General features: G+C 42.0%; 1 protein-coding gene across 3 annotated transcripts in view; it reads left to right on the top strand.

Moving 5' to 3' along the window:
• Window positions 1-24,995, top strand: part of MAGI3 (membrane associated guanylate kinase, WW and PDZ domain containing 3) — a 344,066-nt gene that overhangs the window by 298,885 nt on the left and 20,186 nt on the right. For all 3 annotated transcript variants that reach the window (XM_083172771.1, XM_083172770.1, XM_083172772.1), the window contains 3 exons: window positions 5,124-5,315; window positions 8,567-8,752; window positions 21,659-21,761. In XM_083172771.1, coding sequence (XP_083028897.1) covers window positions 5,124-5,315; window positions 8,567-8,752; window positions 21,659-21,761 — 481 coding nt within the window. The remainder of the gene's footprint in view (window positions 1-5,123; window positions 5,316-8,566; window positions 8,753-21,658; window positions 21,762-24,995) is intronic.

Here is a 24,995-nt window from a genome sequence, read left to right as displayed (position 1 = left end):
CTAGAGCAGCAAAACCTTTTTTTTTTTTTTTTTGCTGTTTATTAAGAAAGCTACATCTTTTTGTTAGCAGCAAGAAATGCTACCATTTGTTGTTCAGTCACACGCTAATTTACAAGTCTAACCCTAAATGTCTGACCGAAAGATATATGTACACAATTCATACACATCAGTCTTGGGCATTTTATCTCAATAATAATGTTGTACAACTGGTAAATAGATCAGACCTATTCGGTAACATGGTTTTTATTCGCAACAGTTGTTTTAACTGTTGGGAACCTATAGATGCTAGACTCTAAAGGTGCCCATATGGGTGTGGTATAAATCCCCGACGGTCGGGATTACGACAGTCATTAGTCAGACGTCGGAATCCCGACTTCACAGCGGGGGGAGCGCAATGAAGCCCCTTGCGGGCACGGTGGCGAGCTGCGCTCGCCACCTATTTTATTCTCCCTCTATGGGGGTCGTGGACCCCCACGAGGGAGCAGTCGGGATTCCGACGTCGGAGTAATGACTGTCGGAATCCCGACTGTCGGGGAGCCATCCGGCACCCGCCCATACATGGTGATTGCACCCATTATGGGCCGGATCGCATCGCAACGCATGCGATGCGATCCGAGGGCAGTACAAAAAGTATGTGCAGCACATACATTTTGTACTGTGCGGGAGCGCGCATCGCTTTGCATGGTGCTATCGCACCGTGTATGGGCACCAACAGCTGTTTCTGTGTAGCAAGGTCCTTCTTCAAAGAGTACAGTACATTTGTGTTAAATCAACCAATCGAATTCCAGCTTATGTGATAGCATGTTGCTGCTTTCATTCCTATGAGGTTCAATATTTGTGTAGCCCCAGTGGGTAATGGGTTTAAAATGACTCCATTCAAATCTTTTCTTTTTTTTATTTTAATTTTTTTCATTTATTACTTTAACCAACATTTATTACACCATTTCTTGCTTCTTTCTTTAGAGTTATCTTGTTGTTGTTGTTTTTTTTAAGTATTGTTTTCTTATTTGTACATTGAGAATTTCCAAAATGAAATTCTTACAATATACCATGTCATATCAGCAATCCGATAAGAAATAACATTTCCTATTAAAAGTATATAGTGTTTTGTGTAATAACACCTAATATACTCAGAATATCTATAAAAGAAAGCAGTTTGAACAGTGTCTATAGGGGTTATTCTGGTTCTCATGCGAGAGCAATGTCAAATGTGCATGCGCCAGCTGCGTACGGCCATGGCAAACAGAGGGTTCGCCGGGTGCACGCACCCAAGACAGCCGGGGGATTCGCCTATGGGAATGGCCAGCATTTCATGGGTTTCCCCATAAAAACGCCTCGGTGTTCCCATGGAAATCTCTCAGTGGTGTGGGAAGCGGGCAGCTGATGTCAGTTGCCAGCCCAGTTCCTGTTGAGGGTGAAAGCAAATCTAAGTGACCTGAGAATCACTTTGAGATGCATGCACCCTCCACATCATTCGATGATCGGTGACCATCAAATGATGTGGGTGTTTCCCCGTGGGCTGTGAATGGATGTTTATTTTAAACAGTCAATAGGTCAACTACTATTGGTTGACAGAGTTTAGGTCAACATGGAAAAAGGTTGACATGAGATTTCTATGAATTTTTTCAAAAACATACTTTACCCACCCAGTGGGCATAGAGGCAGAAAATAATAGGGTGCCCAAAGCACGTCGAGCGCAGCCATACGAGGGGACGTGGTACACTAATAAAGTGTCGACCACTGTCGACTTAGGCACTTTTTTTTTTTTTTTTTTTTTACAAAACCCTCAGGTTGGCATTTTTCCTTGTCAACCTTTTGAACATGTCAACTTCTTTGTCGACAAAATGATCCCCACTCCCCACTGGGGTGCAAAAGACATCATTATAGTGTGAAGACATTACAGTACTTGAGAATATTTCAATCAACCTTAATGTTTATTGTGCAAGTAGCTACATTTCAGATCAATGTTCCTTTTTCAAGTAAAACAGTCCAGCCATGAGCTAAAACATTATGACTTCTCCCATAGGAAGCAAATAATGGTACTATCATAAGAGCAGCACTTGTCAAGTATTATTAGACCAGGTCTGGCCAAATTGATCCTAGAGGTCTACCAACAGTTCATGTTTTGTAGACCACCTGTGGATCTGTTGAATGTGTTTAGGAATGAAAGCAACACATGTTTGAAAATGTCACAGTTAGTAATGACTGCACCTGTGCACCAGACCATGCACTATGTGGTCTGGAAAACATAAATGGTAGATGTTGAGTACCGGTTTGGCCAGCCATATTTTAGACGGTAAACTAACATTAAGTACTCATCAATGACTTAAATGCAAAATATATTGGAAGGTGTAAAGACCTGAGTTTAATAATGACAAAATCATTATGGGCAGATGCCTTTGTCAGAGCATTTAGGAAATAGTGAAGCTTGTGGGGTGCTCATGGTCAGCTGTGAAGGGTACCTACTGATAACATCATGAGAAGGTAATATTCATAAACCCCAACAAGGTGTTGGGAAGTAAGTAGGTCAGCTCAGGCTGTTCCATCTAGTATGAACCAACAGTGGCACGAATTGGCAGTAATGTTAATGATGGTGACGCAAATAAAGTGCATCAAACTCTACTGTGTATATGGAACTGCATAGCCACTGATCAATTGTGTGTGTCTGCGTGTGTGTGTCTGCGCCGGGTCCCGGTTCTCCCGGCTACTGCTGCTAATGGAGAGTGACACTTGGAAAATGGCTGCCCCATACAGCAGACGGAAAACTGTCTGCAGTATGGGGGCAGCCATTTTCCATGTGTCACTTTTTTGTATTAGCAGCGCTGCAGCAGTAGCCGGGAGAGCTGGGACCCGGTGCAGACAAAAGCGCCGGGGGCAGAAGGCAGTGAGTAATAAGCCCCCCCCCAGCGCCCACACCCTCTCGGCGCCTCCCCGCCACCCCAGCAGGACTATAGTTATGCCACTGGGTCAGAACTGTTTTAGAGCAACAGCATATTATATTTGGAGAAGACGAATCTATGAAAAGATGCCAACTGCGCATTCCTCATGATTCATGCCATTGGCAAAAAGTAATGGAGGAAATTGATATTGAAATCTTTAATAGGACATTAAAAAATTCTGTGCGTGTTTTATTAGGCGATTTGAATAAAATCCAAATAATAAAATGCAAACCTTTTTAGATTTTCTTGAAAGACCTGTTTGATAAGTTGTCTGATCCAGTCTATGTTGTTTTTGGCAATTTTGTAGCAGAACACACCATATCACCAAGGTGTGGAGTGCTAATTTTAAAGTCTCCCATTCTCTTTTGCAAAAACATATGCTTAATGATGCAAATTTGTAGCCTATTTTGAAAGAATATTCAATTTTATAATTATTGTCTTTACCACTTCTCCAGCTGTATGGGCCTTGAAAGGTTTCTGTAGGTAGCATGGTATTTATAGTGTGGCTTTTAACCGCATGGAGTAGTTCTCACGATTAGGCCCAAATCTGTCATTCTCCTTTCCATCGGATTATGTCTTTCTTTAGGTACAGTGAATACTGCATAAGTGTATCCGCAAAGGGTCAGTTGCCTTGGCTGTCAGACATGAGATCCTTTTATTTTAAAGACCTGAATTTCATCCTCCATCTGTCTTGAGATCATCACAAAAGTACAGTATACCTGCTAACTCTTTTACCACAGGTATACTGTTTTTTTTTTTTTCCCTATGCTTTTTACCTAAAAAAAAAAACAAGTACATTTTTGGATGCAATTATAAGGTTTTTTTTTGTTTTGTTTTGTTTTTACAGTAGCCAGACCCCAGGGGCACGCTTTTACAGTACATGGGCTACCTCCTTAGAAGGCAAAAAAATGTCATATAGTGAGTTATTTTAACAGATATAGGGGGATATTCAATCCCCGTCGCTATTTCTGATGGGGGAAATAGCGGCGGGTGTCTATTCATTGCTGTCTTGCCCGACAGCATTGAAGAGGCAGATCGATAGAATGGGCCCGACTTTAAAAGCTGTCGAGCCAATTTTGTCGAGAACAGCCCTGGATTGACGCGATAATGGGCAAATCTTGACAATCCATGGCCATTTACACGGCCACAACCCTTTTTTGCCGATTGGCAGGTGGGATATTGAATCCCACCTGACGATTTGCGGTCGAGCAAAACAAAAATGGTCCAGGGTCACGGCTGTCAGGACGTACCTACAGTCGGGATCCGGGATTGAATACCCCCCGTAAAGTTAACGATTTATATGCATGTGCCTATAAAACAAAAAATATTTCTACAAATTTAAAAAGGGCAAGATTCAAACACATGAACATGCCTCCCAGCCTCCCCAATTATGGCAGAACAGTCACGACTTGCCAGTAGTGGGTTTCTGGGTCTAAGGTTGTTGTGCAAAGATATCAACGCAGCATGCGGCATAAAGAAAAAATTATTTTCTTGTGGGTTTTTGTAATTTTGCTAACATTGTGCAACACTGGAGACATCATGAAGTGCCATGTAAGTAAAGCTCATAATAATGTTGCTTAGCATAAAGTAGGAGATATGGTAAATGTGTGAATTTAGGGGGTTATTCAGATCTGATCACATGGCTGCTAATTTGCAGAGCCCTGTGATCAGGTAATCCCCGCCCAGCTAGAGTAAAATCCAGTGCTGTGCAATCATGCAAATTGCTGTGCAAGGCTGCTAATGGCTTCATGACAATAACGCTGATTGGTGTATAGCTGCAAATCCATTCACAACTCCCTCCCCCATCTATTGATTTTTCCAATGTGTGCAATCTGGGCACGCCTGTCTTTTTCCTAACACTCCCAGAAGACATCTGGTTACCACCCACAAACACCGGCTTCATGTCTATGATCCGTACGCATGCCCAGTCGTTCGATTATCGTCAGGCCTGTAAAATGTGTCTGAATATCTCCCTTAGTGCATTCATTTTCTAAGCAACTCTGCACAGCCCAACAGTGTGTTTGCTGAGGCTTGTGATAACATAGGTAAATTGCCAAATACATCTTTAGGTGAATGTTCAAGCACATGTTAAGCATTGTACTTAACTGTTTTGTACTGTATGTCATTAACCTTGTTGCTGCTGTACCTGAAAGTAACTGGTTCTGGTTTATTTGAACTTTTCAGAGAAACCGCCAGAAGATGAGGACCTGCAGCAAATTATCCCTGCTCTCAATGGCTCTCCCAGGCTCAATAGGTTTGAGGTGACTGGTGCTCCTAAGCCACCAGCAGAGGCGTACGATGTCCTCTTACAGCGCAAAGAAAATGAAGGCTTTGGGTTTGTCATCTTGACCTCAAAGAACAAGCCCCCACCTGGAGGTAATCATTTCCTTTTCCTTTTTTTTTTTTTGCATTACTTCTTTTCAATGTACAGTATGGTTTCATTAGAACAGATATGATCAGTTTTGAAAGGGTTAACATAAGAATAAAATACAGCCTTTTCCTGTGTGTTTGCTCAGTGGGCTTTTCAGCACAATACTAAAGGGAAAATAACTGTGCAAATATTAGCCTTAATGTTTATTTTCAGATGCAAATCCATCTGGGTGGCCTTAATAAAGAAATGAATAAATAAGTTCCAGCCCTGCTATGTGTAATCCTTCCGTGTGCTCATATTTAATGTGCTGAAACAGATGTTGCGTGCATTAACAATGCCTCACATTGCTGAGCGAGACATCCAGGCATACTGGAACACGCGTCAATTAGCTCAAAGCCACGAACCTGCCTGAATGGTAATGGCCTGTAAAGGTGCACTTCTCTTAGCATGACCTATTTTCACAGGTGATATTTTTTATATTTTCTGCAAATTGGACACTCGATTATTTTAAGAATATGAGATTTAACGTTTTATCGGGACTGTCTAATTACATTATCACAAGGAATTCGACGCATGAGATTTCTGCCAATTAATGCTAGGAGTAAATCAAAGTACAATCAGCCTAATTGGCAGTATTGCAGTGTAGATGGCCTTGTTTCTGAGCTCGCTGTACGCACACCAAGGTGTGTCGTTTTGTTTTTTTAAATCGCCCCCTGGAAACATTACCAAAAATTGCCAAAGAATAGACCAGGTTCAGGCTGGTCAGTTTGACAGAATCACCCCGCTGTATAACCAGCCCTGGTGTGTCCCCTAATCCCAAAAACAGCGCCAGGCATTTGGACCAGTCCTAGTTCCAAAAATATGGGGGAGACTTTTTACCCCCTCCCCCTCCCCCCCCCCATGCATGCGTAAATGTATGTTAATAAAGCCCTACCTTTCTAAGTGTCAGTGTGAATTTATTGTAACATTGGTTATGCAGCGGGACTACAAGTCAGCGGGCCCTTTAATGCCCCGTATGCTGGGACTTCTGGTTCTCCAAGTCCCTACATGCAGGGCAGGATTGCTTGGACTTGTTCCATAGCACAACCCAATGTTAAATTTACATTTTATTTTAACTAGAAGACAGGCTCAGATCTTGTACCATTTTCTAAAGCTTAGAAACTTCCATATTAATGATCCCTCTCCATCCATTAATCTCACTTTAATTATCGCAGATGTCAAATTGAAGGGGCAAATCTATCATAGGGTGAAATGCCCTATTGTCAGCAAAAATGAGTGTCCTTTGCATTGTACATAAAGGGGTCATCAGTGGAGATAACCCTGCCATCATAGTTGGTTACTTCCCTCTACATGAAAAAACAGTTGCCAAGATAGCTTTGCATGAAGAAGACTGCTTATGAAGCATTGTATGTGGTACAGGTACTGCTGTAATACTACTGTTATTGTCACCAACTCCGGTGGGAGATAAAAGAAGTAAATAGATTAAGTATTTTCTTTCAATGATTAATATATAATTTTATCTATCTAAATTTATAGTTATCTTTTTATATAATGGAATAGATATCACAAACATGTGCATATGTGGAGCTGCTATCCAGGTCATGTGCACACATCCTGTATAAGTATCCCTGACGGATCTATGTACCACTTGGCTTAATAAGTCACAGGGACAGATTCTCTAAGCATCAAAAGTGATAAAATGCAGAGTGATAAACAGCCAGCCAATCAGCTCCTGACTGACGTTTTTCAAACACAGCCTGTAACATGGCAGGTAGGAAGTGATTGGCTGGCTGTTTATCGCTCTCCATTTTATCACTTTTGAAGCTTAGAGAATCTTGCCCTCAGTCTCTAGCTAAAATTGCGGTGACACAAAACACTGCCTTATTGATGTATATGAACAGTAAACCCCTTAGTCTTGTTTTTATACACTTCATTTTTATTACATTTTATTTATAAGGCACCACAGGGGTTTATAGCGCAGTACATAGAGCATATATTAGAACAATGTGGGGTACACGGAACTAAACATTACAGTAACTGAAAAACGAAAACAGAGCACAGGTAACAACTAGCAGCACAGTTTGTAGTACACAATACAGTTGAGATGTAGGGAAGCAAATGCGTTGTCCACATACTGCAAGGGAATGGTTGCAATTGGAAGAGATGAACAATTACATGTGATGAGAGATGCGGATAAAGATGGTCGCTGAGTAGGAGAGAGCTGTATTTTAAGTGTGCGAGAAGAGTAGGAGCTTAAGATCTAAAGTGAGAGTGTGTGTGCGGGGGGGGAGTGGCAAGGCACTTGAGGTGCAGGCAAGGAAGCCTGAAGCCAGGAAGTGAGCATGGCATGGGTGGCCAAGACAAGAGGCCACAGGTAGGGAGAGTGGCCTCGGGACTAGGTTATGCCGAATGGTACGCTTTGATAAACAGGTTGGTTTTCAATGTCCGTTTGTGTGCTTACTCCATACTCCTTCTGCCTGTGTACAAGTATAATCTCACCACCATCTTGCTCTGCACACTCATGCACTTCAGTGGAAGTCTTGTGCACCAGGGAAGATTAAGCTGCTTTATGGGCCTGAACAGAATTGGAGGATATTGCAAAGCTGCATGGAAGCACCTGTGCAATACCGTACATCTAATATGCTACAGCAGGAAGCACAGGGTGTAAAGAAACGCCTACTGCCTGTTTCCGTGTCCATTCTTGTATCTCAAGCGCACCATCCGATCACTCTACATGGCCATCAGTCATCTGAGTAAACTTCTAGCTACTCAGATTTCCATCTCTGATCTGCAGCTGAGGTCAATAAATCTGCTTCTCTGACTTTGGCACTTCTACAAAACAAGGTGACATACCACCAACAGTTTCCGCCCGTTCCTGTCCCCAAACACCCTCGGCATGTCAATCAGACTGGGGCTTAGGGATGCACAGTGTGCAAGGCTGCAAGATGCATAATGGGTTTTGCACATGTACAGTGCCCCCACCAACGGACGTGTGCACTAACCATTGGGATCTGGCCGTATATACCGGAACAAATGAGGATGTTGTGCTTTGGCAATATATTTTACTTTATTTTACTTCTAAAACTCACACTTTAGTAAATATACCCCTTAGTTTCAGTTTTGTAGCTCACAAATGTTTTGTGACTCCCTTGAGCTGCTTTTGTTAAATGAAGAACTGAAATCTGGAATCTTGCCAAAGAAATAGTCTGTGGACGAATTGCTCATTTATTTAAAAGTTTGCCTCTCTCAATTGCAGTGATTCCCCACAAGATTGGGCGTGTAATAGAAGGTAGCCCTGCTGATCGATGCAGGAAGCTGAAAGTGGGAGACAGGATCTCAGCTGTGAATGGCCAGTCTATTGTGGAGCTGTCACATGATAACATCGTACAACTCATAAAGGATGCTGGGAATGCAGTCACCCTCACAGTAATTGCAGAAGAAGGTAAATAAAAGACTCCATCATTCCTCAATTTAGTAATGGGTGGATCTTGGGAATTATCACTGTATAAGGCATAAAAATCTTAGGTAGTTACAGTATATGTCTGTGATCAAAACTCTCGATTTTAACAAAGTAGAAATATTAGTAAGCGTGAAGGGCAAAGTCGTTTTACTACATCTTCCCTACTTGTTAGTAGGTCCCTCCATAAATACAGGACCGCAAGCCCCCGTGGCTTCTACCACATCTGGTCATACCTCATCGTGTATGCCATTGTCTTCATCATTACCACTATTTTTTATACAAATGTTGTTTGTAAGGTGTTGCGTTATTGTGCAAACCATTCTCTAGCTAGAATGTGTTAATCTTACTGTTGTTTTTGCTATTATGTAAGTTTTTACATGTGTGCTAAATATAATTTGGGTAGGAGCAATGAATAAGTCAGAGCATGTATAGCTTTGACATTGCCTATGAGTGAATGAAACAGAGCTTAAACTTTTTTTTATGAAGAAAAGAAATCCATTTTATGCCATACATTAATCTTGTGGATTTAAATGTGATCAATTATGGAAATAAGTAGGTCATTTTCTAATTAGATAACCATTGTCTAACTTGTGAACCTGTCATGTATATTGAGTTATGCGGCAGAAAAGGCACTTTTGTACAAAGATGATGTATCAAAGCTTCTGCAGATTGGGCAAGTGGAGGAGTATCCAGCAGCAGCCGTTCAACTTTTCATAGCATTTTAATATTAGCTAGAAGTTTATTGGTTGCTTTGGACAATGTCTTCACTTTTCCACACCTCCAAGATGGTATGGTCATGTCCCATGCAGCTTATAAAACTGCCCCAGCATATGCGACACAAGGAAGGTTGTATCTCCCTTCCAGGGGGTGAGGCCAAACTACCAGCACCTCCACAATGACGAGAGCCAATAGAATTCTGTAGCGCCTGGCTCCTGTTCCTGAGAATGATCCAGAAGTGCAGCATCTCAAGGGACTCTGGGTATTCCCCCAGTTGGATGTAAACAAAGTTCTTCCTGCAAGGCCACACTTCCATACATTTACATTGCTTTTTGCTCACCGCCACACTTTCAGATGTTTGTGCGGTTTCAATCCCTGGATCTGGGGATTGGGCTCCCTACCAAAAAAAATATATATATGTCCCCTCCCTCCACAACAGCCACCCCACGCATTTACTATCATGGGCGGGCGGTGTGGTAAGGAGTGGGGCAGGTGGCGGGGGTGCCTGGTACTGACATGAGCGAGTGGGTGGGCGGCAGCAATGTGGGGGTGCAGCGGGGTCGGAAGCAGCCCGGAGTCAGGAACAGCCGGGCTGTGTTTGAGCGAGTGCACAGACGCTGCTCGGTATTAGACTGTGACCTTGAAAGAAAAGCAGTGACCTCATTGAGGCACAAATTTACTACCTCCAGAGTGGGTATGTTACACATGCCCTATTAACCCTTTGAGTGGCAACAACTCTGTGAGAGTTGTGCAAAATATCCACTAAAAATTTCAGCATCACTCACATTTGTTATATAAATTCAAAATGTTGTGTTAAAAAAGACTATATTTCCTATATAAGGTAAACATTACAGGTTATTATGATGAATAAAAATTTAGCTTTGCAATTTTCACACCTACTTTGTTCACTTTACACTCAAAGGGTTAAATGCAGCGCACAAATGCAGAATTGATAATCTGCCTGAAAATACATGATTTAGAGAGTTAACTTCTAAACTAGGTCACCAGGGACTTTAATATCTGGTCATTAGAGAATATTTATTTTTAGTACTTTAAAATATTATACTCAAATGAATTGCACATATTTTTCCTCACATGACTTTCTTTTGCTTTTTTTCTGTATAGTTCATTCTCAAGTCAGGGAAATAAAATGTACATCTGCTTGCGCATATTCCTACAATTTATTCAGTACCGTAGCTTCATGGTTTAATTAGAAGCATTATAATTCCTGTGCCAGAGAGATGGCTTTGCCCATTTTCGAATAATAAGTACCTTAATCCAGCTAGCAGATGGATTAGCACAAGGGTTCGGTCTCATTTCAGTGCAAATATTAGACTTGCAGTCATCTGTTGCATGCAAGGAAATATCAAAGGCTCAATTTACCTACTCTTAAATATATAATGAGACAGAGGCTTTTTTCATATTTATCAAAAAGAGTCTGTTTTCGTTAATGCTCTGGGTTTTAAGAGCCATAATTTGTATCAATCTAAAAAGTCAGTCTCAGAATTTTAGACAATGTTGACCTTCCCGTAGATTCCTTTGTACTCAGAATAATTCAAAAAGCAAATGTAATGTGGGTTTACAGAGGTGTCTGCCATCATCTTTGATGCAAGCCACGGTAATCGCAAGTTGCTTGCCGGTGACTAGCGTGCCCACTGTGTACCTGGCATCTATAGGATTTCATGGGTGCCTATGCTCCGCAAATGAGTCACAATAGTGATATGGTCTCCTGTGCAACCCCCTTGACCCCCCCCTCCCGCGTACTGCCAAGCTTTGTTTGGCATCACCATAAGTATGTCACCGATATGGACTTGCTCTACAAGTTGTTTTCATGGTCTGTTAGATGTGGGTCTCTACTGTATCGGTAGTGCACCACTCAAATCATACTCAACAGTACTAAGACACATAATGCAATTCCTTTTTTTCAAGTTACCTTTCTTAGGTTACATTGATAATTTGTAGTCTGGAGCCAAAGAATGGTATCCAATTGGCGTCACTAATTTACCACATGGCAAAAAAATTTAATAAAATTCCTAGCCCAATGGTTTTATCCAATTATAGCAGTGGTAGTCAACTACGGTCCTCGAGAGCTACCAGCAGTTCACATTTTCCAGACAACCTAGCTGCTGCACAGGTGCACTCATTGCCAGCTGAAACATTTTCAAAGATCCACATGTGGAGCTAATTACTTCACTTGTGATTCTGTGAGGAGATCTGGAAAACATTAACTGTTGGTAGCTCTCGAGGACTGGAGTTGGCTACCCCAGAATTATAGCATGCTTTTACTGACTGGTAAATTACCCATTTTCAGGTGATAATACATTGGATCCCGGAATAATTTTATCTTGGAAAAACGGGTTTCTAAGGGCTAATTATAGGTGGTACTGCACACAGAGTTTCAGCTAGCAATGCTAACTGGGTAACTCCAGGGGATCTGTTAGCCACAGTAAATTACCCTTATAGAACCTCCGCCACAGACATGCTTCAGAATGTGTACTGTTAGTTTAAGTGTTCACTCACTGTTCACTCACTATAGGCACAGCCTTTGGAGAGGGTCTAGAGAACCCCCTGTGAAGGAAGCCATATACCTATGAAATGTTATAGGTATAAAGCCTGAGTGATGCCTTAAACAGAAGTTCACAGTTTTTGAGCCACATTTAAATACAAATATTTTGGAGCATCAGAATGCCAGCACCGGAGTGCCTACAGCCGGCAACCCAACATTATTCCAGCAGCCTATATTACTTGAGTTCTATTGCCCAGAACTTAACATCCAGAACTTAACATCCTGAGGAACCAGCCTATCTAGAACTAATTGACTAAGTGATCAGATTTCTCTCTAGGGAGGTAGCTAACATGAATTGCCTTGGTAACCAAATCTGGAAAAATAATAAAAGCCATATCAATATGAGAGAAAGTGTTGAAAGTGGATGAATGGCAAGAGTACTGACGTTCCTGAGGGAAATGTAATCTCAACACAGGAGTCAACCCTCAAAAGGTCAAAGCGTGTTTTCATGGGGTTTTTTTTTGGTGTCTATGTTGACATCTGTCAACATGGACACTGTATATGTGTACTGGCGACCCAGGGCCTGGATACCCTTACATTTGGGTTGTCGGCTGTTGGTTCTCCAGTGCCTGCTTCCTGATGTTTTCAAAGTTCCGGCACCAGTGTTCTGACAGCAGTCGGGATGTCTGCATCAGTTTACTGAATGTTAGCATCCTGACCACGTCCCTTTGTCAACAGCTTTCATAGAGCATGATGTGTCATTACCTCATTGCTCACGCAACCTGGTCTTCTCAAGCAGAAATAGTGGCTCTGCTTTCATCTAGCAGTGTGACACATTAAGCAGAAGTTCACAAGTTTTGAGCCCTATATAAATACAAATCGAGCAGAAAACCTGGAAATAAAGCAGGAGATCAGAGGAAGTCTGTACTGTTGAGCCTGTGGGACAGCATAACAGTAGGAATAGGGGAATTCACTGTTCTTAGAGGTAACATTTTAAAAAAAAATCATGCTGCAATCAAAGGCAAAAATGTCCAGTTTCTTAGACTGTGCATAGTGATATTGCTCTGTGGTTGGCTGAGATAACTTAGGACCTTATTCAGGTCCGCTCGCTCCCCCGCACGTTCGCGCGGGGAAGGGTTGTTTTGGTAATGTGCATATGTTGGGTGCGAGCGGGCATGGCAAACTGCAAATTCACCGCCCCATTCCCACCCACAAGTGCGGGCTGCAGGGGGCGTGGGTCAGCGGCGATGGGACACACCCATAGGAACGCCCAGCGTTTCCCTTGAAAACGCTGGACATTCCCATGGAAATCAGGTAGTGACCTGGCTGCCAGGGGCGTGCAATGGATCTCAGCTGCCCGCCCTGATCCTGTAAAGGGAACATGCAAAATTAAGAGAACGCGAGAGTGTCTTAGTTTTGCATGCTTGTTCCAAAACATTCAATGGTCGGCGACCATCAAATCATTTGGTCCCAGCACACAAGGCTGCGAATGAATGTTTATGCAAAACATCCATTCACAGCCATGTGAGGACCTGTCCGAGCAAGAGGGGGTGGGCGGCATTGCGAGCGGCATTAAAACCACACGCATCGCTGCGAGATTCACAGTACTGCATGTGGACTAGAATAACCTCCTATTTGCAGATGAAAGACCCATTATACTTCCTTCCCTTTGAACTCTGAAGACGCTGCGCAGCCCCACAGCAGCTTTCCCCTTCAGCCGCACTTCCTACCATCAACTTAAGCGGAGGAGGGCACCAGAGAGCACAGACCCAAACCGAGCTGCATGGTGCACTGGTGGTGACTTGAGTGACATGATGGGGTGGCATTACAGTGTGTCAGTGTCACTCACACCAGCGCGTGTTGCATGAAGTTATTTTATACCTTTTTGTGAAGGGTGGGTGGAGTTTTATGTTTTCTCTGGGCCAGGATCACTGCTCCATGAGAGGTTGAGTATATGTATATTATTTTATGTGTAGGGGCCATGAATGTTATTTTATTGGTGTCACTGTGGTGTTGCGGCCTAACTGTGAGCCATGAAAGATTTTTTTTCTTCCGCAGTCCTGATGAAAACTGTCACAGCTAAAAGTGAAAGTGCACTGCAGAAGCCGTCATTTTGACAGGCTGTTGGTCATAATTCAGTAGTTATCTGAATCCTAAGGCAAGTATAAGTTGAAACCTGACATCAGATTTCTGCACCAACTTCTATGCTGAAGTGTTGTCTATGATCATTATAATTTTATTTAATGAAGTGTGATTCAAGTCCTTCCAAGAAGTATTACTGGATCAGCAGGAACATGGCCGTTTTACAGTCTCTATGTCAAAGCAGAACCTTTAGTAGTTCAGTCTGGAGCATTCAGATTTCAGTCCATACCATATACAAGAGTAGAGACAGGAATCAATTATTGCTGCTTATTATTCTGGGAGAGGCATAAGGTCATATCCAAACATGTTGAACTTTATATTTTACATAGAGAATGATTATTTATTATTAAAAAACACATCAAGACCATTGCAAAAAAATAAAATGTAAATCATTTTTTATGCCATGAAGACAAATGTTTTCGGGTCTGAGTTTGCTGGAGGTGCGTGATGCGGCTAATCTTTGGCATACTTCATTCAGGCACTGGTATTTCATTTCATGTGGCTGGCCAGCTGTCTTCTTAGGATGACATATTGATTGGCAATCAGTAAGTGTGTATACTTACCTGAGTCAGCTACTTGTTGACACAAGTCGGCATAGTGTCTACCAAGCTTCAGTTGGCCTCTCTGAATCAAGCTTCGATTTCCCCACTTAATTCTGCTGTCAGGGTTGGGGCTGCAAGCAATACGTTTTAAGGATAATGTAAGCCTGCAGGGTATGGATCATAGGATAGACAATAGAAAGGTCGACAGGGTTACTAAGTTGACGCAAGCAGTCGGGCGACATGGGGAAGGTCGACAGTCAAAAGGTCGACATAGCTCGCTGTGCTTTAGGCACGGTGCCTCGCTACGCTTAGCACACTATTTATTCTCCCGTCACACCCTAGTGGATGGTAGGGCATAAAATACCGCCTGTCGGCACATGTCGGCTCAAACATAAAGGGAAAAACCCCATGTCAACCTTTTGACTGTCCACTTTCTCCATGTTGACCTAACGATTGTGTCGACCTAATGACTGTAGACCTTCATGCATTTCGACCTTCAGTGGGAAATCCCAATGCATGTAGACCTTCCCCTTGTCGACCTAGCCTGCATGTATCTTTAGAATGATATATACATTTATGTGTATGCATGTTTACATATTAGGAATTCGTTTTATTAGGCAGGAGATCTGTTATTCTGTTGGCATCCTGAACAATCTACTCTTGGCTCCTATCCCATTCAGCTCCACTTCCAAATGAGAAGCTTAGTGGGAACTGTAGTGAATGGGAGAACAGCATCACACTGCAGCTAAACGTTTCATTGCTTTCCTTGCTTCTTGGCCACGTTTCGGAGCCCCTCAAATCCTCATTTGTTATCTCTGCACACAGCTGGTGTACAGCCTGAACATTGCAAAGATGTGGGGAAGGAGGCCAAGTCTCAGTTATATTAGGTGCATCAATGCTGTGGCGGTTTGGGATTAACTCTTTGCTATGTATTAAAACTGTGTGGAAGTCCAGAAATAGCAATAAATTGTTATGTGTACAGTAGGTAATGGGATGTGAGCTGAGGTGAGATGTTTCCAATCTTTCCTTTGTGTACAAAGGTAAAATCTATTATTGAACATATGAAAATCAAACAACATACTCTGAGCTTTCTGGTGATTTTATATGGAATTGAATATATGATAGGAGAAAAAAAAACAGCTCATATGAAAGTAGGGACTATCTGCAAATTCAATCAGTAAAATTGCAGATCAAGCGATTACTGAATTAGCTGAATATGCGTAGTGTGCATGTGCGGTCCAAATAATGACAGATATTACATATGGATCGTAAATGCAGTGTTGCCTGAGCTTGACTGACAGGAAGCCGACGTTTGGGGTTGGTAACATGCAATGTTATGGGATGTCCGAGAAAATGCAGGCGTGCCCAGGTGTGGTCAGGGAGGGTCTGTGACATCAGCGCCAGACTCGATCAGTCTGTCTCGCTCACAGAGATGTGGAAGGGTCAGACCTACTCACATTTGCACAGACTGGAAAAATCATTTGATAGTGGTTAAATTGCATATGGCAGTGGTTCCCAAACTGTGCGCCTAGGCTCCCTGGGGTGCCTCGGAACATTTGCAGGGGTGCCTCAGGTTGGTGGTCCAGAACCAATTCAAATTATTTATGGTCAAGGAAATAGGCAAAATCTGTGCTCGTAGCCAGGGCAGCCGAGAGAAATGCCAGGCCCGGTAAAATTTTGGGGGTGTGGCCTAAGTGTGAGGGTGTGGGCACCTCCCGCACTTAGGCCACGCCCCCAAAATGTTTAGAGGAGGGTGAAAGAAAACTCTAGAAACTGTAATCTCAGCAGCAGCACACACCTACAGCATGTGCTGTGCTGACAGCAGGCTCAGCATGACCTCTCACGCTGTCAGTGAAACACTCATGCTGAGCCTGCTGTCAGCACAAAACATGCTGTAGGAGTGTGTGCTGCTGTTGCTACCCGGTAGGGACGGAGGGGGAAGGGAGGGTTCGGACCAGGGTCCCTGCGGGGCCCCTCCAGCAAGCCTGGGCCCGGGTAATTAGTACCCTCTCCCCCTCCCTCTCGGCTGCCCTGCTCGTAGCTTCCAATTATAAAATATGTGGTTAAACAGAAGCGAATCATGTTCCTCATCACATGACTGCACCTAAGGATAACATTTAATACCAAGTTATTTAATTTCATTTAATATATTTTTTCTAAAATTCTCCGTAACAAACTTTTTGCTTAGAGGTGCCGTGAAAAATATTCTGATACTGTAGGGTGCCGTGATTCAAAAAGTTTGGGAACCACTGCCATATGGATTTGTGATCCATTCACAATTCACTTGCAAATTTGCACAGGGCGGGTTACTTTCTGTCTGGGAGGTGGCTATATACTCACAGTCATCGGCAACTTTGCAGATTAGCGATCAACTCTGAATCGGTCTCCAGGCTCCCAAATTCTGTCTTGTCCTATATGATGAAGAGTTGGACAACAAATCTCCTTAGGGCACATTTCTTTAACCTTTATTTTGCCTTCTAACTTGATTGATGAGGACTGAGCAGACAGGTCTCTCCAAGTGCACAGTTCAGTCTTTCTAGAGCTGTAGATGTTTTCGTTTTCTTGAGACCTCATATGCTTTAAAGTGGGAAAGGGCGAACAGCAAATTGTGTTAAGTATAGAACTGTTCAATATTGTGGTAAGCAGGTGGGCTTCTTTGTGAATGTGCTCATTTGTATAGTACATGTCTGCATTTTCTCAGCAAGGAATACATTTAGGAGGATATTTTGATTCAAGTTTGTTTGCGACTGCGCATTTACATAGGTTTTTATGCGCATGTGCAGCCGCTGTGGGCTAGTGCCCACAGCGCTCACACACCAAAGTCTGGATGAGGGGCGTGGGTGGGTGGCAGGCTGGGCAATTTGCATATGAGAACCCCCAGCATTTCATGGGTGTTCCCATGAGAATTCTGGGCGTTCCCATGCAAATTGCCTGCTGGTTTGGGGGGCGGGCAGCTGACGTCAGTGGATGTCAGCTGCCCGCACTGTTCCCATACAGAGCTGTAGAAGTCATTCGATGGTTCGAACGGTTTCTCCCCCGCACCCAAGGCTGCGAATGGATGATTATGCAGATCATCCATTCGCATGCCTGCGGGGGTTCGGGGGGGGGGGGGGGGGGGGTGATCTGCTGTGCGGGTGGCGGGACTCGCAAGGCTGCAAAATTTGCAGCCTTTCGAGTGAACCAGAATAAGGGCCTTAGTGCAGTTTGCGGCATTTAGTTTCTTGCTAAAAAAAAAATCCTGAGATTTGATTTCCTTTTGAGTAACTGTCAAGGTGAAAAGCCTTGTATAGCTGCCTTATGTGCAGCCCGGAGAGTTGTATTCGCTCGCTCTGAAGCAGGAAATAGTCCTAAATTTTATCCAGAGTTTTAGAAGAACTGCTGGGAACGTTGTGAGTGAATGTACTATTCACTGTATGGTTACATCCTCATTTGACCTTTTTATATGATTTTTTTTTGGACTGTGTAACACTCAGTAGGGTCAAATACTGTTCTCGTAATATTTACTTATTTAATGTCTTTTTTTTTAAATCTCTTTAGGGAGTTTATATCTGTACAGCATAGTTATAAGCTGTGGCCTAAAAAAAAAGATGCATTCACATGATTTAAATCCTGGTAAGATCCCTGGGAATGATCAGAGTTATAATGAGTGGTACCTGTAAGGAAAAATGATGATAATTAGAGATAATGTTTACACCCTTTTAGGGATGCTGTAAATATTTTTAAAACATTTTACAGCATCCCCAAAAGGATTTAAACATTATCTCTAAATATCATTTTTCTTTACAGGTACCACTATCATCATATCTCTTATCATTTTACATCCTTTAGCGCTCTTTTGCACTTTATGAATTTCCCACCCAAATATTCGAAGATCCCTGGGAATGTCTATCTATTTAGTATAATAGATACATATAATAGTACATTGTTTGAAAAGGCTTGACGTAGTTATTATGACATTCAGAATGTGGATCAAGGTTTAAATCAGGGATAGGGAACCTTTTGGCCCTCCAGCTGTTTTTGAACTACACATCCCAGCATGCCGTGCTACAGTTTTGCTATTTGGCCATTCTAAAACTGTTGCAGGGCATGCTGGGACGTGTAATTCAACAACAGCTGGAGGGCTGAAGGTTCCCCATCCCTGGTTTAAAATGTTGACATAGTGAACAGCTGGCAACAGAAATATCTGTCCCATTACACGGTAGCAGGAATGCATGACATAAGACCGAAAATCCAGCATATTGTAGCATGTATCCTTCATGGGAATGGTATATGGTTCCGACATCGGGACTGACCGGACTCAGACAGCATGGCGAGCGCAACAAAGCCCCCTTGCGGGCTCGCCACACTGCGGGCACAGTGGCTCGCTACGCTCGCCACCTTTTCTATTCTCCCTCTATGGGGGTCGTGGACCCCCACGAGGGAGAATAGCCTGTGGCCGTCGGGAACCTGGCTGTCGTGTTTTAACAGTCGGGATCCTGACGTCGGGTAAAAGACTGTTGGGATCCGACTGTAAGGACCCCGTCTGGCACCCTCCTTCATAACTCTGTACGGCACATGCACCAAGTGATTGGGTTGTTAAAAAGGGGTCATTGGGGGGGGGGGGGGTGTTAAATCAAATGTATGCATAGCTGTCCCTATTTGTGGCCCTCTGATCCACAATGCACCTCTCTACCTTGTCACTGGTCCTGAGTGTGAATTTTGACAGACACAATGTTGACAATACATGTTGAGGCTAGGTTTAGTGCCCTACAAAAAAATGGATGATCAACATGCCAACTGTTGGCAGTATGACTATGTTTACATTGTATATGTCACATGTCGACATAACATCGTCATTCAGACCATGTTGACATTTTGAATGTCTTTATAACGTCTGTATAGCGCGCCCTTTTGGAAACGTGTTAGTTGTATCCCAAACGAAATTAAATGTTTAACGTGAGCATTTCACTACAGCAATTGCTTCTTATAAGCAGAGGATGTCTTTCTATAAAGTATACAGTTGATGCAGTAAACTAATACCAAGATAGTATGACTATTTCCTAACAATATAAAGTCACTATGATGAGAGCAAACCAAGGTTGATGTCTGCTTATCATTTCAATAGATCGCATACATTTTTTTTTCTGTATTTTTGACCTTATACTACCTTTCTCTCCATTTAAACTCTGTTCTCATCTTTATTTCTATACCAATATTCTATTATTATTATTATTATTATTTAATGAATACTATACATGTTTGAAAGCCCCACATGCCAGTGTCTTTATTGCGTCTATTGTTTCTACATCCTCTGTTTTATTGTCCCTACACACAACACCATCGCTTCCTCTCTGATTTACCTGCTCAAGTGTACGGTTCTCTACCCACTTCCACGAACACTCTACAATTTTACACTACATTGTGTTGTCATACTGTATCTCTCAACCTCCTATCAGCTCTAAAAGCATTTATATAAAGGTGATATATAATGAAGATGTGACAGGCTTCCTACAGCCACCCCACCCCCTTCACCCATACGGTGAATTATGATTCAGCCCACAAAAGGGCTTCTTTCACTATGTGACAGTTATACCCCAAATTATTTGGCCACATTTTTTATGTGGGCTGCTAGATTCTTCCTTGTTGGGCTGGTACCACATTTCTTGCTTATGCCCCTGAGCTATTAATGCTTGGCATTAGAGAAGAACGTCTCCTGCCTTTTCAACAGGAAATAAATTATTTAAAAAAACTCCCTTTGGGAAAAGAATGATCAAAAAATGCTATTCTAGGTAATGCTTTTCCAAACAACATATTATCTTCTGTATTTTCCTCAATTTCAATAGTTCTAACAGGAAATGACTTCTGCATGGCCGTTATTTCCAACAATTCAATGAATAAAATGGCTGGGAAAATAATATACATGCTGAAAGAATAAAATGCTGTAGAAACATTACAACTAAATAATTAGCTACCAGAAATATGAGGCTACAGATCCGTAATTGTGCCGACCAAGCTCCTCCTCTATGACATAATTTGCGATCCCCTACATTTATTAATGTCTGTTCATTTTACTACTTCTGTAAAGTAATCTTTGCCGAATAACTAATGTGAATATGAAACTTTAATGTGTTTTAAGGCTAATTTTTTATGTCAAAATAAACAGAATAAAACATTTATTTCTTAAATTTGCTTCTGGTAAAAAAAAAATGTCATTTGCAAAATAGATTTAGATAGAACACATGAGGGTTTATTTACTAAGATGGGAGTTTTATTTCAATTGGCATATTGCTATGGGCAGCCTATCAGAATCTACTTATTAATTTTTTAATACCTTCTGGAAGTTAATAGATCGTATCTGATTGGTTGCCCATAGCAACATCCTATCTGAAGTAGAACTCCCATGTTAGTAAATAAACCCCCTGGAGTTCAGTTAGATGGTTGTTGTTAATTTGTATTCTATTGAAATGCTCACTTAGGGGGAGATGTACTAAGCCAGTGGTTCCCAAAAGTGATAAAATGGAGAGTTATAAACCTCCCACCAATCAGCTCCTACCTGTTATTTTTCAAACCCAGCCTGGGACATGGTAGTAAGGATCTGATTGGCTGGCAGTTTATAACTCTCCATTTTATCACTGTTAAAGCTTAGTGCATCTGGCACTTACATTCAATTATATGTCCTTTTAAATATTAATTTATTTTTAAAAGATTTCTTTACCGGCTATATTTGAATAATTTTCTACATTTAAATTATTATCCTTTTCTATGAATACGTACATTGTTTTAACAGTTTATTTAAGAGCATATACATATATTTTAATAAGGCTGAATTATTAATTTTTTATGATACACTAAAGATGAATTTGCCGTAAGATCTAGCTAATATATGGTTGTTTAGACTGATGTATGCACATTGTAAAAAGGAGGAAGCTTTAAGTAAACATTTGACTGTGTTTGCATATTATTAAACCAACACACTAACTTCAATATTGTTACCTCCATTAGATAACCGAGGTCCCCCATCGGGAACAAACTCTGCTAGGCAAAGTCCTGCTCCGCAGCATCGTGCAGTGGGTCAAGCTCAACCAAATTATGGGACTTTGGAAAGGTAAGAATGATGCGTAACAATCCTCAGTGAACAGTTGATATGTGATAATGGGGCAGATGTATTAAGCCTTAACAAGAGATAAATGCGAGTGTGATAAAGGAGGAGATTCTCTAAACTAAAAATGCGGTAACAACCCCGTTATCTGAGTTTTTACTGCATTTTGGGATGCTCTAAGCATCCCCCGCCAGATATTTTTTATGGGCTTCTACCACGACCCACCGCCACCCCGCACCGACCCCCCCCCCCCCCCCCCATCACCAGTGTCCGGCAGCACAGAGCTGTGCTGCCCGGACCTGTGACCTCCTCATACCTGCACTGTAGTCCTCTTCTGGGTGCAAAGGATAGCTCTTAACACAAGATCTGTCCTTTGCCATAATTATCGCATATGTTAGTGCATATGCGATAATTATGAATGCGAAAGAGAGATAAACGTCCAGCCAATCACCTCCTAACTGCCATGTTACAGGCTGTGTTTGAAAAAAGTCAGTAAGGAGCTGATTGGCTGGCCTTTTATCACCCTTGCATTTATCTCTTGCTAAGGCTTAATACATCTGCCCCAATGTCAGTTATCGCATACAGCCAGCCTATGCCCTCTAAGGCTGTATCTACACATTGCCTTTTAGCAGGATGCAGGTTCTTGTGTCTACACACATCCTGTTTAACAGGATGCAGCAGGCTTGTGTATATATCCCCTTGAGTAAGCATCCTGCTAAACAGCTCCTGTTCCACTGCATCCTGCTAAAATGCAATGTGTAGTGGCGGTCATAGATTTACATGTAAATAGATACATAGATCCTTTCTACCAAACGGGGACCTGCCAAAAGGTAATGAGCCTCAGCCTTATGGTGATTTCTACCTTGTCCCCAGCATATGTTTTGGGTTACAATTCTTTAAAATGTCTGTAACAGGTGCATTGTAAATATGTATAATATAATGAGATAAAGTATTTATTAAATATGTGACAAATTTACAAAATATTCTAATTCGCAAAATACAAACATGATTTTTAATAAAATCAGAACACTCCCTTCCACCACTAAAAAATGTCTAGGCTTTTTCTTGAAAATAAATCCACTTTTTGGGATAAATTTACTACGGTGGGAGTTCTATCGAAAATGCAGTGTTGCCCATAGCAACCAATCAGATTCTACTTTGTATTTTATTGAGCACCTTCGAAAATAGATAGAATCTTATTGGTTGCTATAAGCAACATTCCATTTTTAATGGAACTCCCATCTTATTAAATTTACCTCTTTGAATGCTATTTCTGAACCCCTATATAATGTGTTTTATATAGAGAAAAACAAAATGCCACCAAAATTGTAATTGGCAATAAGTACTGTATGCTTCTGCATCTTTTTATGGAGTTGCCGCTGTGAAATACAAAAGCTAATTATAGCATTACAACCGATCCCCTTATGTCCTTCATATATATAATAACGCTGATATTAATCACATTAGATGTGTCACTATGGGGGTTATTTTGGTTCACTCTTTCTGACAAATTCCTTCTTAGATGGACAAAACCATGTGCACTGCAGGGGGACAGGTGTAAAATGTGCAGAGAGAATTAGGTTTGGGTGAGGTTTTTTTGTTTCTGTGCAGGGAAAATACTGGCTGCTTTATTTTTACACTGCAATATAGATCTCACTTTGAAGTAAAACCCCACCCAAATTGAATTCTCTCTGCACAAGTTACATCTGCCCCCCTGCAGTGCACATGGTTTTGTCCATCTAAGAATGAATTTGTCAGAGTGAACCAGAATAACCCCCTATGATGCAGATTCAATTAGGCACCAGCTTTCATGGGTACTTCATAACCTAATAATAAGCAGGTTTATACGGGCTGAAAACCTAACTTGCTCCTTGTGCCCTATAGACGTGAGCAGAAATGTTTTCCTCCTGGAATAACCCGCTCTGTGCCCAGTCACATACTGGTCTTTGTACCCTGGCAGCTGACTGAATCTGCCACTATGCATGTATACATAACCTTGTGTAATCCTTATATACATTTACAGAGCTCCGGACTGCTTTAGTGATAAGAACTCCTCTTTATTATTGCAGTATTTTCTCTCTTCCTAGTCGCACACTCTGCATATAATTGGTATTTGTTCTTATACCTTAGACATTATAATTTGAATCTTTAATAGCTCATGTACTGTGTTTGCGGAACTTTTGGCCCTTTTCCCTGCCATACATAATTAAATTATTCCTCTGCAGATTGCAATTTATTTTTTGTTTACAACCTTCTGGGAACTACAAGAACAGGTTCCTGGCACTTAGAACTGCAAGACATTGCATTAATGCACACTAGCCGTTAATGCACATCTCCCAATCATTTGAGATCCGCCCGTGCATGTATGTTGCACTGTCCATCATTCTGCTGACATTGCTCGCAGTGCCGTAGACTCCTGGCAAGCTTCAGCCACTTGGGGACAGTGACGGAGAATGTTTTAGCCTCATTTTGTAGGCATGCCAACGCCAAGTATGAGTCTTCAGCGTGATTCAACCTTTAATCCTTAGTACCCTCAGGGTTACTCGGATATCCTATGGCCACATAGACGTTCCAATGCTGCATCCTCAAATGCAGCACTAGATCACAGAAGGTAATAGTTGGTGCGTTGTAACTCATGAAACCTCCGTGCATGTTTAACCACAGCTGCTCTGAATCGGGACCACTGCCCTGTTACTTCATCCATAGCTGCACATATTGAAGCTCTCCGTGTCTCTGGCCACTGTAACAGCAAAGTATCTTATATTACAGGAGTATTATGGTTCCCATCAAATGCATCGGAGCTGTCATTCATAGCTCAGTTCCAGTGCAAATGGCATACTTGTTTTGTCAGCTTTACTTGGTGACTTGAATTTACCCATCGTAGATTTGCCATGTATAGCATGAAATAGTTTATGCCATTTTATTTTATTAATATTTTAAAGATGTAGCAATGTTGTTTTCACAACCTCTCCTTATGGGAATGCAGATTACTGACTACAGGTTGAGTATCCCTTATCTTAAATGCTCGGGACCACAAGCATTTTGGATAAGGGAGTACTTTTTTTACATACTCACCTGGTCCCCCGATGTCCCCTGGCATCCACGGCGGGCACCGGAGTCATCTTCACTGGCATTCCTAGATTCCAAGGATGCATTGCGCGAATGCGCCGGTGACCGGAGCACCCGCGCAATGCATCCTTGGGACCTGGGATGCCGCTGAAGATAACTCCGAAGGCCACT

This window comes from Crinia signifera, chromosome 2, assembly GCF_055691185.1.
Source record: "Crinia signifera chromosome 2, ASM5569118v1, whole genome shotgun sequence".
Classification (NCBI taxonomy): domain Eukaryota; kingdom Metazoa; phylum Chordata; class Amphibia; order Anura; family Myobatrachidae; genus Crinia; species Crinia signifera.
Note: the sequence above shows the minus strand (reverse complement) of the source record. Positions and strands in the feature narration are given on the sequence as shown.